We start from the raw sequence: 14,709 nt of genomic DNA, 5'->3' as shown, positions 1-14,709 counted from the left end.
ACAACAGCAACCGGTAAGAAAAACAGAAGGGTAATTGTCATAGGCAACTCCCTTCTGAGGGGAACAGAGGGCCTAATATGACAACCAGACCCATCCCATAGGGAAGTCTGCTGCCTTCCTGGGGCCCAGGTCAGAGACATTACTAGGAAGCTCCCTAGGCTGGTAAAATCATCCGATTATTATCCACTATTGGTTGTTCAGGTTGGCAGCGATGAGGTAGCCGACAGAGGTACAAAGACAATCAAAAGGGATTTCAGAGAACTGGGGTGATTACTTGAAGGATCAGGAGCACAGGTAGTGTGTTCCTCCATCCCATCAGTAGCCTGGAGGCATACGGAAAGGAACAGGAAGACCCACCTCATCAACACGTGGCTCAGAGGCTGGTGCCAGCGGTGGAATTTTGGGTTTTTCAACCATGGGGCAGTTTACATGGCACCAGGCCTGCTGGAGACAGATGGGGTTCACCTGTCACAAAGGGGGAAAAGGATCCTGGCCCAGGAGTTAGCAGGCCTCATTGAGAGAGCTTTAAACTAGATATGAAGGGGGAAAGGGATAAAACCAGGCTTGCTAGGGATGAGCCTAGGGGTGGCATGCCTGTGTTGGAGAAGAGATCTATAGCCCAACTGAAGTGCATTTACACCAATGCACGCAGCACGGGCAATAAGCAGGAGGAACTGGAAGCCATTGCGCGGCAGGAAAACTATGATGTGGTTGCCATCACGGAAACACGGTGGGATGACTCACACAACTGGAGTGCTGCAATGGATGGCTACAAGCTCTTTAGAAGGGACAGGCTAGGAAGGAGAGGTGCTGGGGTAGCCCTGTATGTTAGGGAGTGTTCTGACTGTCTAGAGCTCAACGACAGTAATGATAAGGTTGAGTGCTCATGGGTAAAGATCGGGGGGAAGGCTAATAAAGCAGATATCCTGGTGGGAGTCTGTTACAGACCACCCAACCAGGACGAGGAAACAGATGAAGTATTCTACAAGTGGCTGGCTGAAGTCTCACAATCCCTAGCCCTTGTTCTCGTGGGAGACTTCAATTTACCAGATATCTGCTGGAAATACAACACAGCAGAGAGGAAGCAGTCTCGGAGGTTCCTGGAGTGTGTGGGAGATCACTTCCTGACGCAGCTGGTAAGCGAGCCAACCAGGGGAGGTGCCCCGCTGGACCTGCTGTTTACGAACAGGGAAGGCCTGGTGGGCGATGTGGTGGTCGGAGGCTGTCTTGGGCACAGCAATCATGAAATGATGGAGTTTTCAATTCTAGGAGAAGTAAGGAGGGGGGTCAGCAAAACCGCTACCCTGGACTTTAGAAAGGCAGCCTTTGGCCTGTTTAGGAGTCTGGTTGAGAGAGTCCCTTGGGAGGCAGTCCTGAAGGGCAAAGGAGTCCAGGAAGGCTGGATGTTATTCAAGGAGGAAGTCTCAAAGGCGCAGGAGCAGGCCGTCCCCATGTGCCGCAAGTCGAGCAGGCGGGGGAGAAGACCGGCCTGGCTGAACAGGGAGCTTTGGCTGGAACTCAGGAAAAAAAGGAGAGCCTACCGCCTTTGGAAGAAGGGGCAGGCGACTCAGGAGGACTACAAGGATGTTGTGAGGACATGCAGGGAGAAGATCAGAAAGGCGAAGGCCCAGCTGGAACTTAAACTGGACACTGCCGTTAAAGACAACAAAAAATGTTTTTACAAATATATCAGTGACAAAAGGAGGGCCAGGGAGAATCTCCCTCCTTTGCTGGATGCAGAAGGTAACCTTGCCATGAAGGATGAGGAGAAGGCTGAGGTACTTAATGCCTTCTTTGCCTCAGTCTTTAATAGTCAAGCTAGTCATCCTCAGGGTTTTCAGGCCCCTGAGTTGGGAGATGGAGATAGGATGCAGAATGAAGCCCCAGTTGTTGAAGAGGTGGCAGTCACTGACCTGCTCCTCCACCTGGATGCGCACAAGTCCATGGGGCCAGACGGGATCCACCCGAGGATACTGAGGGAGCTGGCAGAGGAGCTGGCCAAGCCACTCTCCATCATTTATCAGCAGTGCTGGTCAACCGGGGAGGTCCCGGATGACTGGAAGTTAGCAAACGTGACGCCCCTCTACAAGAAGGGTCGGAAGGAGGATCCAGGGAAGCTGGCTGCTCATGGCTTGGATGGGTGCACTCAGCGCTGGGTTAAAAACTGGCTGGACGGCCGAGCCCAGAGAGTGGTTATGAATGGAGTCAAATCCAGTTGGCGGCCAGTCACGAGTGGTGTTCCCCAGGGCTCAGTGTTGGGGCCGGTCCTGTTCAACATCTTCTTTGATGATCTGGATGAGGGGATGGAGTGCACCCTCAGTAAGTTTGCAGATGACACCAAGTTGGGTGGAAGTGTTGATCTGCTGGAGGGTAGGAAGGCCCTGCAGAGGGACCTGGACAGGCTGGATCGATGGGCCGGGGCCAACTGTATGAGATTCAACAAGGCTAAGGGCCGGGTCCTGCACTTGGGTCACAACAACCCCATGCAATGCTACAGGCTTGGGGAGGAGTGGCTGGAGAGCTGCCTGGCAGAAAAGGACCTGGGGGTGTTGGTTGACAGCTGCCTGAACATGAGCCAGCAGTGTGCTCAGGTGGCCAAGAGGGCCAATGGCATCCTGGCCTGTATCAGGAATAGTGTGGCCAGCAGGACCAGGGAGGTGATAGTGCCCCTGTACTCGGCACTGGTGAGGCCGCACCTCGAGTCCTGTGTTCAGTTTTGGGCCCCTCACAACAAGAAGGACATGGAGGTGCTGGAGCGTGGCCAGAGAAGGGCAAGGAAGCTGGTGAAGGGTCTAGAGCACAAGTCTTATGAGGATCGGCTGAGGGAGCTGGGGTTGTTTAGCCTGGAGAAGAGGAGGCTAAGGGGAGGCCTTATTGCTCTCTACAACTACCTGAAAGGAGGTTGTAGTGAGGTGGGGGTCGGTCTCTTCTCCCTAGTAATGAGTGATAGGATGAGAGGAAACGGCCTCAAGCTGCACCAGGGGAAGTTTAGGTTGGATATTAGGAAAAACTTCTTCACCGAAAGGGTGGTCAAGCATTGGAACAGACTGCCCAGGGAAGTGGTTGAGTCTCCATCCCTGGAGGTATTTAAACAATGGATAGATGTGGTGCTCGAGGACATGGTATAGATGGACTTGGCAGTGTTAGGTTAACGGTTGGACTCAATGATCTTAAGGGTCTTTTCCAACCATGACAATTCTATGATTCTGTGAAAAAAAAAAACAAACCCTAAAAAGCCAAAACACACGTCCCAAACCCACAAACCTATCTTATAGGAAAAAAATAATCAAGACTATTCACCACCAAGCAGGATTCTCCAGTTCTGCAGGGTGGTGAGACAGGAAATCAGAAGTGTCCTACAGGCAACACGCTCAGCTTCCAGGTAAAGATAAAAAGGGAGGGAAGCAACAGAAAGCAACTTTCCACTTAACCACATTCTCCTAGTCACCTAGAGACAAGTAATGAAGCCCTCTTAAAAGCTTTCTGTCCATTTTGCCTCGAACAAAAGAATGAACTGTAATTCTATCGTTTTAAGTGAGAGCAGAGCAGATAAAAAGTAAAATAAGACAACCCTTGGGTCTTCACAGAGAATCTGCCAAGAACACAGAGATTAGCATTAGAAACTCCAGAACTCAGACCAGATTCATTCTCTTATCACCACTGCTGCTAAAAACTAGCTTTACAAGTTTTTTTAAAGAACAGCTATGTGGCAACATATAATTTCTACTTTATACAACCTTAAGCCAAGTTTCACCAATACTGGAAGCCAGCAAAAGCATTCCCACAGTCACCCCACCCACAGCCACTTGTTTCCACTGCCACCTCCTCCTCTCCTGCACTGGGATAGACTTCTGCACAGCTGCACCATTACCTTTACTCCAACTTCAAACAACAACAAATGCATTAGCACAGTAAAAAAAAAAAATCTCATGAAGTTCGAATCCATCATACAGAAGGAAAAACTGATCTTCAAAAGTATCTTGTACTCTACATGTTTGAGCTTTGAATAAGGCACAATTGCACACATCTATACACAGGTATCACACTGATCAGTACCTAGACTCCACTGAGTGACAGTGAAGACTTAACCTTTAGTATCACTAAATCAAATGAGACAGAAAGCTCCAGATTAGTTAGTTACAATCTATTTACTTTGCATAGGAACAAAGAACCTGCCATACCAGATCAAATCATTTAAGCAGAACCCTACCACTTGCAATAACTAATAGCGATAAAAATCAGACATGGTAGAATATGACCCTCTTCCAAAAACACTCTCAAGCCACAGAGCACAGAAGAGGTAGGAGGTGAAACTTCTCTCACAGTAGTATTCAGCTTAAAGTGGAAGCAGAAAATTTGGCAGCTTATTTAAGCAGACAGTGAGAAATATCCAGCATTATGGACTTGGTTAAAACACATTAAATTATATTTTACCTTAGCTATTCTTAGCCAAGGTAAATAAGCTATATTTTTTACCTTAGCTACATTCTGACAATGTGAACTGAGAACATTATCATTTCAGTAAAAAAAGAGCATGTCAAACCTTGGCCACACTGTGCTTTCACTGTACTTACTCTCCCTCTGTTCTCACTCCACTGCCCAGTCCAGTGTTCTCAATATGTTCATGCCCTCCTTTGAAAGTCACCAAAGGTGCTACAAATTGATAAGCAGAGCTAAAACTGACAAGCTTTTAGTAGTACACTTGTACATATAGTCAAAACTTCAGTTTCACAGTGTGTCTTTGGTATCTCTAGCAGACATCAATGCAAACAGCAATTGCAGAAAATATAGCATAAATATCTACAAAGGTTGTCTTGCAGCTGAACTGACAAGTCTGCACAGCATATGTATTTTCAAATTCAAACACTTAGTTTTCACCCAAGTCACACAGTACATGGTTACTATATTCAGAGGAGACTAATTGCAGCATTTCCCACTTTTCATTTTTATAAACACAGGGTTATAGAAGTATAACTAATTCTGTACTCAGGGATGTAATAAGTCACCTACACCGATTTCAGACACAAAAAACATCACTTAAATGGTTTGAATGTTTTAAGAGAACATGGTTAAGGTCGCAGAGAAAGAGGTGCATTTTGCCTACATAAATTTGCCTCAAACTGGAAGTTATAACTCAAGTTACAAGAAATCATATTACAGTTATCACTGAACTCACCGTGAGGATCTTTTTCTATAAACCAAATCAATATACTGTCAGTATAGACATGGGATAAAAGGTCTGAAGTGCTTTATCTTGAAGCTGCATTTCCTAGTAAAACAACTCCCTCCTCCTCTTACAGCAATATAAAAAGATAGCTTATAACATTCACAGCTTTTAGTGAAAATATTTGTTCTACTGCACTGACAAGCAGAATGCTTGAGAGATTAAAGAAAAAAAAAAGGTAATATTTACATTTAGGACTTAACAGCAGAGTCAGTTTTCCTTCTCAGCTTCGTTCTGAGGATCATGCAGGTCTTCCAGCATAAACAGAAAATCTATTTAAAAAGAAAGTGACTGTAATAACAGAGACTGATAGGACAACTTTGGAGCAAGTACAGTATCTTTTAACAAACAGTATAGCCTTACAGGAAAGTACAACTACTGTATTTAAAAACAGAATAGAAAACCTCCACATAACATTATTTTGATTATGCCCTTCAGTTCACTTCTTAAGTGTCTGGGCAACAGCTGCATGCACAAATTTAATCTGTAATACGCTAACTGCTACTCACATACAAATTTATCTCCCTCCAGCTATAGCAAGTTAATATTACAATAAGGGCAGAAAGATGTTTTAAATTCTTGATGTGGCCTGACAAAGTAGTACTTTGTCCAACATCTGTATGTCGCGTTACCAGTAAATAGAATTACTGAGATATCCTATAAATGCTCACGTAGAGTATTTCTGAAGAAAAATCACTATTAATGCTGCCATGTATTTAAATTTATCGTGAATACAGTTGAAAAGTAGACTATCTCACTAAAATACTAAAGGGAAAAGCACTTGGAATATAAACAAATCATAGAAAATGCTAAATGCCTAGTCAAATGTGAGAGAGCATTTGGGGAGAAAGGTTTTAACTCATACATACACTCAAAGCACTGACTTGTCCAAATGCAGGCACTTAAAAGTAAGCAAAACTGTCCATGTGAAAGGAAAAAATCCACAGCTGCTCTGACATTACTGCTGTGGGACTGACTAGCAAGGATGATGTCTTGGTTTCAGCTGGGATAGAGTTAATTTTCTTCTTAGTAGCTGGTAGAGTGCTCTGTTTTGGATTTAGTATGAGAATAATGTTGATAACACACTGATGTTTTAGTTGTTGCTGAGTAGTGCTTACACTGGTCAAGGACTTTTCAGCTTCCCATGCTCTGCCAGGTGCACAAGAAGCTGGGAGGGGGCACAGCCAGGACAGCTGACCCAGACTGGCCAAAGGGCTATGCCATACCATATGGCATCATGCTCAGTATATAAACTGGGGCAAGCTGGCCAGGGGGGAAGCAATCACTGCTCGGGAACGGGCTGGGCATCATCGGTGGGTGGTGAGCAATTGTGTCATGTATCACTTGCTTTGTATATTATTATTGTATATTATTATTACTACTACTACTATTCTATTTCATTTTACTTCAATTATTCAATTATTATTCAATTATTATATATAATATTACTGTTCTTATCTCAACCCACGAGTTTTTCTGACTTTCACCCTTCCAATTTTCTCCCCCACCCCACCGGGGGGGAGTGAGCGAGCGGCTGTGTGGTGCATAGTTGCTGGCTGGGGTTAAACCACGACAGATGGACTCAATGTTTCAGCATCAATGCAACATACATTGACCTTCCTGTACCTCTAATATCAAGCGTAACTCCCACTTATTAAAACAACTCAAAGTCTCCTGGTAATAAACATGTTCTGACACTGACTCTATTTTCCTTGAAAGCCATGAAACTGGATACAATTGTATTACGAGATACAAGACATTATAAATTCCCGACTCAAGAGACAAAAGTAGTGCTAAGAGTCATAAAAAAAGCCCAAGATACTTGCTAAAATTCATACTTTTTCCCCCCCCCCCCTCCTGAAACATTTAAGATTTCCCACTAATCCTTCTTTAAGTACAGAAGCATTTCTTATATGTTAGGACCACATGATATCAAGTATTTTTACACTGCCCTAGAAATAGACCAAAATCCATCAGACTTGCTGAAAATTCATATAAACAGGACATTGGTCTATAAACCAGTTTTTATTATGGTAGTCCCAAGATAAGTCAACCTTTAAAAAAATATCCTTGAAGGTTAACTGCCATAAGGGCGGTGATAGTGCCCCTGTACTCAGCACTGGTGAGGCCGTACCTCGAGTACTGTGTTCAGTTTTGGGCCCCTCACTACAAGAAGGACATCGAGGTGCTGGAGCGTGTCCAGAGAAGGGCAACGAAGCTGGTGAAGGGTCTAGAGCACAAGTCTTATGAGGAGCGGCTGAGGGAGCTGGGGTTGTTTAGTCTGGAGAAGAGGAGGCTGAGGGGAGACCTTATTGCTCTCTACAGCTACCTGAAAGGAGGCTGTAGTGAGGTGGGGGTCGGTCTCTTCTCCCTAGTAACAAGTGACAGGAGAAAAGGAAACGGCCTCAAGCTATGTCAGGGGAGGTTTAGGTTAAATATTAGGAAAAACTTCTTCACTGAGAGGGTGGTCAAGCATTGGAACAGGCTGCCCAGGGAAGTTGGTTGAGTCTCCATCCCTGGAGGTATTTAAAGAACGGATAGATGTGGTGCTCGAAGACATGGTATAGATGGACTTGGCAGTGATAGGTTAACGGTTGGACTCAATGATCTTAAGGGTCTTTTCCAACCTTGACGATTCTATGGTTCTATAAGACACAACTAAAAATAATACACAAGCCATCTGTTCAAACTGGAACTAGATTTCTTATGAGGTTTAAATAATTAGCCAGGCAAACTGTAAGGCAGCACTAAAATAGGTTTTTTGATGTTAATACTACATCCTTAAACTACACAGTCCCTATCATATAAAACCTTACAAGAAATCCATACGAAATTATCAACTTCACATCAAAATTACACCATCACTACTGCAGTGCCTTCCCACACACATACCAGTTTGACCTAGCAAGTACATATTAAAGCTGAAATGCGCTCTGAAGTACTTAAACTGCTTCACCATGGACATGTTCACTTTCACCCTGAATACTTCTACATATATCAAATAGAACTGCTCATACTATGCCTATAAAACCTCAAGAAATTGGACTTATCAAATAAAACACACGGAAAGCAAACAAGGACTACAAACACAAGGGCACTAAATGAAACCACTCAAATGTATCACCTAGACTGAACCACTACAAAATTACTTTCTCTCTGAAAAAGAGAAAGGACGTTTATGTTTGAAAGCCTTCCTTCCCCCCCCTTACTAAAAAAAAAATCAAAAAAGAAAATCAAAGAAAAAAAAATCAAAGAAATACACAATACCACGATGCTGCAAGTTAGAATTAGACTTCAGAGAAGTCCTTTTTTTTTTTTTTTTTTTTAAAGAAAAAAATAAAATTACTCAATTTCGTGCAGCAAACTGCTAGGAAAGTGCAGAAAGCAGTTAGGTACTCAGTGAGCACCCGAAGCAAAAGCACAGCTGCCCGCTTGAACCACGCCGCACCCTCGCGCCCTGCTCTGGCACCGAGGCGACAGAGCTGCAGAAGAGTTAACGGGCTCCACTCGCACCGAGATCCAAAGGCTGACACATCCGACCTCGGTCCCCGCCACCACCACAAACTCAAACTTCAAAGTCTTTTGGAACTCCGGCAGAAGTTAAACGCAGAAACACTCCCCCACACGGCTCGGCTCCCGCGCAGCTACGCCCACGGCGCCGGGACGCGCCGCCCCGACCCGCTGCTCCGGCGCCGGCTGCTGGGCCCCGCGCAGCCCCGCACCGCTGACAGCTGCGGGCGGCCCGCGGGGCAGCCCGGCGGCCACCCCTCCCTCAAGCACGCACCAGGTACCTCCGCGCCCCAGGAGAAGACGGCGGACGAGGGCTGCCCGCCGCGCCCCAGCCCTGTAATCCGCGGGCAGCTCCCGCCACCCCCGCATCCGCTCTTGGCCAGGCGGCAGCCGGGCGCCCGCGGGGGAGTGGAAACGGGGCGCCCGAGCCCTCCCCACGGGAACAGCCCCGCCGCCTCCACTGTCGTCCCCTCCCCCCCACCTCCCCCTCACCTCGTGGGGGGAGACGGCTCCATCCTCCGCTCCGCAGCGGGCTCGGTCCCCGCCAGACTCCCCGCCGGCAGCGGCTCCAGGAACTCGGCGCAGCGGCTGGGGGAGGCAGCCGGGCTGGCGGGGCTGGAGCGCGGCCCAGGCAGGTAGCGAAGCAGCAGCGTCTCGGGAGGCTCCAGCGAAGAGGAGGAGGACGAGGAGGCGGCGGTAAGGAAAAGAGGCGCCTCAGGCAGCCGGTCCAGCTCCACACTCCGCACTTTGCGCAGCTGCTTCCGTCTCCAGTCAGAACGCTGCTCCCGGCAGCCGCCGCCGCCCGCCTCCCGCAGAAACCCCCCACCGCTCCCGGCGACGCTCCCCGCGCCGCCCTTCAGGCTCCCGGCAGCGGCCACCTCCGCACTACTACCCGAGGATAATCCCGACGACGAAGTGCGATTCCCCACCGCCGCCATTTTCTCTAGCAGATCACATAGGGCTCCGAAGGCTCGGGGGAAGCTAGTACTCGACCCACTACGGAAACGGCGTAGGGAGGGGGTGGGAGGCGGGCAGCGGGCGCGGATTGGTGGCAGCAGGCGGGGCGGGGCGGCCGCCTGTAGGTGCAGCGGCCCGCGGCGGCGTCCCGCCCCCGCACAGGTGTTGGTGTCGCGCTCGCTCGTCAGGGGTAGGGTCTGGCCTGAGAGCTGGCGGAGGTGTTGGATGGGGAGGGTGTCCCCGTCCCCACGCGGACCTTCCCATGTGCAGGAGAGCGGTGGGTGCTCCTGCGGCCTCGAGGCGTGGGCCAGCCGCCGCTCTGTGAGGAGCCGGCGCTGTGGGGCAGCGCGGGAAAGCCCTTCCCGAAACGTGCCGGCTCCTGGTGGCGCCGCGCCCCAGCTCACAACACCCTGTCTGTGTGCTCTCTCTCCCTAGCACTCCCAAAACTTCCCCAGGCGATGTCCTCCCTGGGTGCCAGCCGAGAGGTGAGGAAGGAGCAAAATGCCTGCGGTGCCTTCCTGTGCTGCAGTGAACCGCTGGGAAATCGCTGCTGCGCCCAAGCTTACCTGCTCATTCGTCTCTGGGATTAGTACGTAATTCAATGCACATCCTTGTTTGCAGCCTTCACGTGTCCTTCTCTGAGTTGGCAGGTGCTGCTTCACCTGTCCTCTGATACTTTTCCATGTCTGTAACTACTTGGAAGCATTAATGTCTTGTCAGAGTACACCCATTTCCATGTGTGCATATATATGCACATCTAGTTTAGATTATAGCCTGCCACATATACCTACCGCTGTGGCTTTTTCCCAAGAGACTGGGAGAGAGAGAAGAAAGGTAGGAGACATCACATGACCAGAACCTTGGGGAGGTCCAAGTAAAATTTACTCTTGGTCTAGATTTCCACTCGACCACAATTGGGTGGTTTTGCTTTCAACCTCTGAGCTGTGGAGAAGGGACTTAAAATTTTGCAAGAACAGAAAGGCATACATTGTTGTCAGAGAGGTGCTGTTTTGCTGCCATTAAACAAGTCTACCTGTTTGAATGCTGATTTAATCTGAGACAAGAAAAGAAAAACTGAATGTCGCTATGCATACCAGGTTGTTTTCAGGTTGGTGTGATTTTTGATACAGTAGAAGTCACACAGTTCAAAGCACTTTTTTTTAGTTGAATATCTTAAGCTTATTTCTCAGAATTTGTTGTGTATCCCCCAGGTGTAACATTAGCTAAGCATCTTGACAATGATTTTTAGTATGGTCACTTTGCTGGGATTGCTGCTTTGATCTGAAGCGCTAGTTGGATGAAAAGTGCCTCCTAACAGAAGCAGATTCTTTCTTGTCTTACATACGTGATCATATGCTAACCTAAATGTAGAGTCTTTGCTGAAGGATATGACAAGCAGATTAGAAGAGTTCTTTTCCTCTAGACTTGCAAGAGCAAAAGCTTGAGGAGACCGTTTCAAATGGTACTCCATATAATTGCAGAATAGTATCAGTATGCACATGGCCTCAAGGTCACACTAAGTGAATCACTTAAATGGTCTGTTAAGATGCCATGTTCTAACTACCCTTATGAATGTTTTTCAGTGAAGGATGCTGTGAGAAAGTCAGTTGCGTTCATTGTCATCTTGTAAGTAGGGTACCTTTGGGATAAGCAGGTCATCTAAATATCCTCTTGTAATGTGCAACTCAGGGATGTACATTTAAAGATAAATTAATTCTGAATTTCATAAATGCAGTATTTGACACTTCTCTTATTTAAAGCCTCAACTATGTAGTAAATTAGGGACAGTTTTCTGGAAGATTCCTAAACCAAGCCTTATTGTCAAAGTGAGGATGTTACTAAATGCAGGGAAGAACAGAGAAAAAGTATGTGTTTTGTAGAAGTGGGATGAGATTAGCTGCATGCAAATTCTGAAGCAGATGGTTGAAATGAACTCAAATTATTACCAGTTGTTGGCAGTGTAACCTGCATGTACACAGGATCATCTAGTCTTCAATAGAAAAAAAAAAAAAAACAAAACCAAAAACAAACTGCACAATTATACCTTTTCAAATATTCCTCTCTGCCATAAAATCCCATACACAGAAAAAACCCTTATGCTTTTAAAGTATTCTGAACAGAAAAAAAAAACAACTTTAGGAATTTACTAAACACTTGTCACATGGAGAAGGAATACAGCTTTGAATAGCAATTGGTTAGAAAAGGATACAGAGAAGAAAAAGAACAAATCTCTAATAAAACTAAATCTTGGAAATAAGAGTGCATACACGTCCTTTCGGTCTGACAGAGTCCTAGGGGGCACCTCTCCCAGAGTGCCAAGGCTCCAACAAGGCTTAAAGGAGAGGGAAACTTGGGAAATTTGAAGCAAAATGTCAGAGTGGCAATGGGGTGCTGAGGAATGTGCATGTGCACTGAGGTGAAATGATTTCTGGAAAGCAGCTAAGAACAGGGCAAAACATGAAATCCAGGGACAGCGGGAGGCACCAGTGTAAGAAATAATTAAGCACAGACAAGTGCTGTCACCATCCCTGTTAAGGCACGACTTTGCTGTTTGAGTAAGGCCGGCACTATCAAGGTTTTGAGTTACTTTTTGGATAAGATGGAAAGTGGAAAAACCTCACTATTTAGTCATTAAAGAATACATGGCATGCCTTATAAGGGCTGTTTATCCCCTGATTATTGGCTGAAATCCAACTAATAAATTACATTTTGCCTATGATCCTTATATTCAACCTATTGTTTCAAATGGATGTTTCTCCACTCTGCCTTGACCAGGGGAGTACAGCAGCAAATGAGAAAACACCTGCCGTGCCTCACTCCAGAACACTAGGTAATGCAATGCCTGTATGCAACATAGATTTATGAACAGTACAGAGACACTGTATAGTAGAGGCTCTACTAGAAGCACTAAATTCTGAAATCATTAATTGAACATGCTGACTGACGCCTGTGTTTTCTTGTGATCTGCTCTTAAAAATCCTTTTGCACTTAATCAATATGAGTTGACCTAATTGTAAAAAGCATAAAACTTACTGAAAAACTCAGAAAGATACTGAGTTATCTCTTGCACATATTCTTTCTCAGTCTATCAAACTGCTGAGTTCCAATGGGCCAATTTAAAATGCAGCTCTGAAGGGTAACATGAGACTTTTTGCAGTTTTCAGTGAGCCTGTTTCCTCTAAGTCATAAGTAGTGGCACCCAGGGTTTCTTATGAAACAGAAGCCTTTGGCCTCAAATTAGCATCATGCAACATTTGGAACATCAGCTGTTGTACACAAAGAAAGTTCTGTTTGGAAACACACTAAGTTTTTGCAAGCCAAGGAGTTTCCTTGTTGCACAAAACCTGTAACAGTATCATGAATAACCAACAATTTTCAACATGCTAGAGATAGGAATCTGCAGTGACTCTGAATATATAACATAGGCATCATCATCCACAAACAGAATAAATATGAGAGATGATAACACAGTGTCGTGGTTTAACCCCAGCCAACAACTAAGCACCACACAGCCGCTCGCTCACTCCCCTCCGGTGGGATGGGGGAGAGAATCAGAAAGGTAAAAGTGAGAAAATTCATGGGTTGAGATAAGAACAGTTTAATAGGGAAAGCAAAAGCTGTGCACGCAAGCAAAGCAAACTAAGGAATTCATTCGCTACTTCCCATCGGCAGGCAGGTGTTTAGAGCCATTTCCAGAAAAGCAGGGCTCCATCATGCATAACAGTTACTTAGGAAGACAAACACCATCACTCCGAACGTCTCCTCCTTCCTTCTTCTTCCCCCAGCTTTATATACTGATCATGACGTCATATGGTATGGGATATCCCTTTGGTCAGTTGAGGTCATCTGTCCCAGCTGTGTCCCCTCCCAACTCCTTGTGCACCCCCAGCCTACTCGCTGGTGGGGTGGTGTGAGAAGCAGTAAAGGCCTTGACTCTGTGTAAGCGCTGCTCAGCAACAACTAAAACATCCCTGTGTTACCAAGACTGTTTTCAGCACAAATCCAAAACATAGCCCCATACTAGCTGCTATGAAGAAAATTAACTCTATCCCAGCCAAAACCAGCACACACAGTCCATAGCTTCTGTTCTTCACTAAACATGCAAAAAGTGCTTTAATACTGTATACAAACTAGATTCTCCCTGCCTTGTTCTTCTGTGTAGAAAGACTTATCCCCACCTTGATCTTCCATTCATTCTTTCCATTGTGAGAAAGGGAAAGCAAACCTGCTCCTAAGCCATAATCCTTTCCTGTTTACTCCTCTGTGTAATGGAGAAGTCAAGCAACTAAATGAGGACACAGAGTCTGAGGTCCTTTTCATTCTTGTTTCCTAGGACCTGCTGTGAATCTGCTGGCATCTCTGTTGCCTATAGAAATGCTTTGCCATCTTGCTGATGCTCAGTTCTTACTTTGTAGCATAACAGGTGTGCCTTTTAGAAGCAATTCCACCTCAGATAATCAGGATCCTATATCACTTTTCAGGAGAGAGAAAGCCAGGTAAAACCAGAATCTGTTACAGGGAAGTCTCTGGGTTTAGTTCAGACACTGGGAATGTCTAGTCTTACTATTATTTAAGTATTTTTCTTACTGGTTTGCCCATTAATTTCAGCATTGATTTCCATGGAAAATGTGTTTAAAGATTTCTTCCCTCACGTTTCAGTTCACACAGAACTGAACTCCTGTTAAAAAATGTATTTTGGATCCACAAAACTTAAGATTACATCTTGACCTAGGTTTCAGACACATTATATAGGAGAAGAGCTGTACGTAAAGCCTCCTTTTTCTGCTAAAGCACGTAATCATAGTTCTCTGTTTCTTTTTAAGAACTAATACTGATGTTTCTTCTAACAGCCCTGTACCATCTAGTCACATTCGTCACAGTTATTGATTTTCTTCCTGTAGCATCTGTTCATGAACTGGGGAACCTTTTGGTCTATCCACCATATGGTCCAAAGTAAAAAGGGGATCTGTTCCCAAAGAGTTTGCAATTTAAGTATGAAAGACAGGCAAGGATCGACG

The 14,709-nt window shown here is 45.8% G+C and overlaps 1 protein-coding gene across 1 annotated transcript in view; it reads right to left on the bottom strand.

Moving 5' to 3' along the window:
• Positions 1-11,192, bottom strand: part of LOC309601731 (mitogen-activated protein kinase kinase kinase 1-like) — a gene marked incomplete at both ends in the record, with an annotated part of 72,599 nt that extends 61,407 nt beyond the window's left edge. The window contains 2 exons of the mRNA XM_082334895.1: positions 9,227-10,026; positions 11,037-11,192. Of these exons, the coding sequence (XP_082191021.1) occupies positions 9,227-10,026; positions 11,037-11,192 (956 nt within the window). The remainder of the gene's footprint in view (positions 1-9,226; positions 10,027-11,036) is intronic.
• Between the last annotated feature and the right edge of the window lie 3,517 nt (positions 11,193-14,709).

This window comes from Platalea leucorodia, assembly GCF_965183815.1.
Source record: "Platalea leucorodia genome assembly, chromosome: W".
Lineage (NCBI taxonomy): Eukaryota > Metazoa > Chordata > Aves > Pelecaniformes > Threskiornithidae > Platalea > Platalea leucorodia.
Note: the sequence above shows the minus strand (reverse complement) of the source record. Positions and strands in the feature narration are given on the sequence as shown.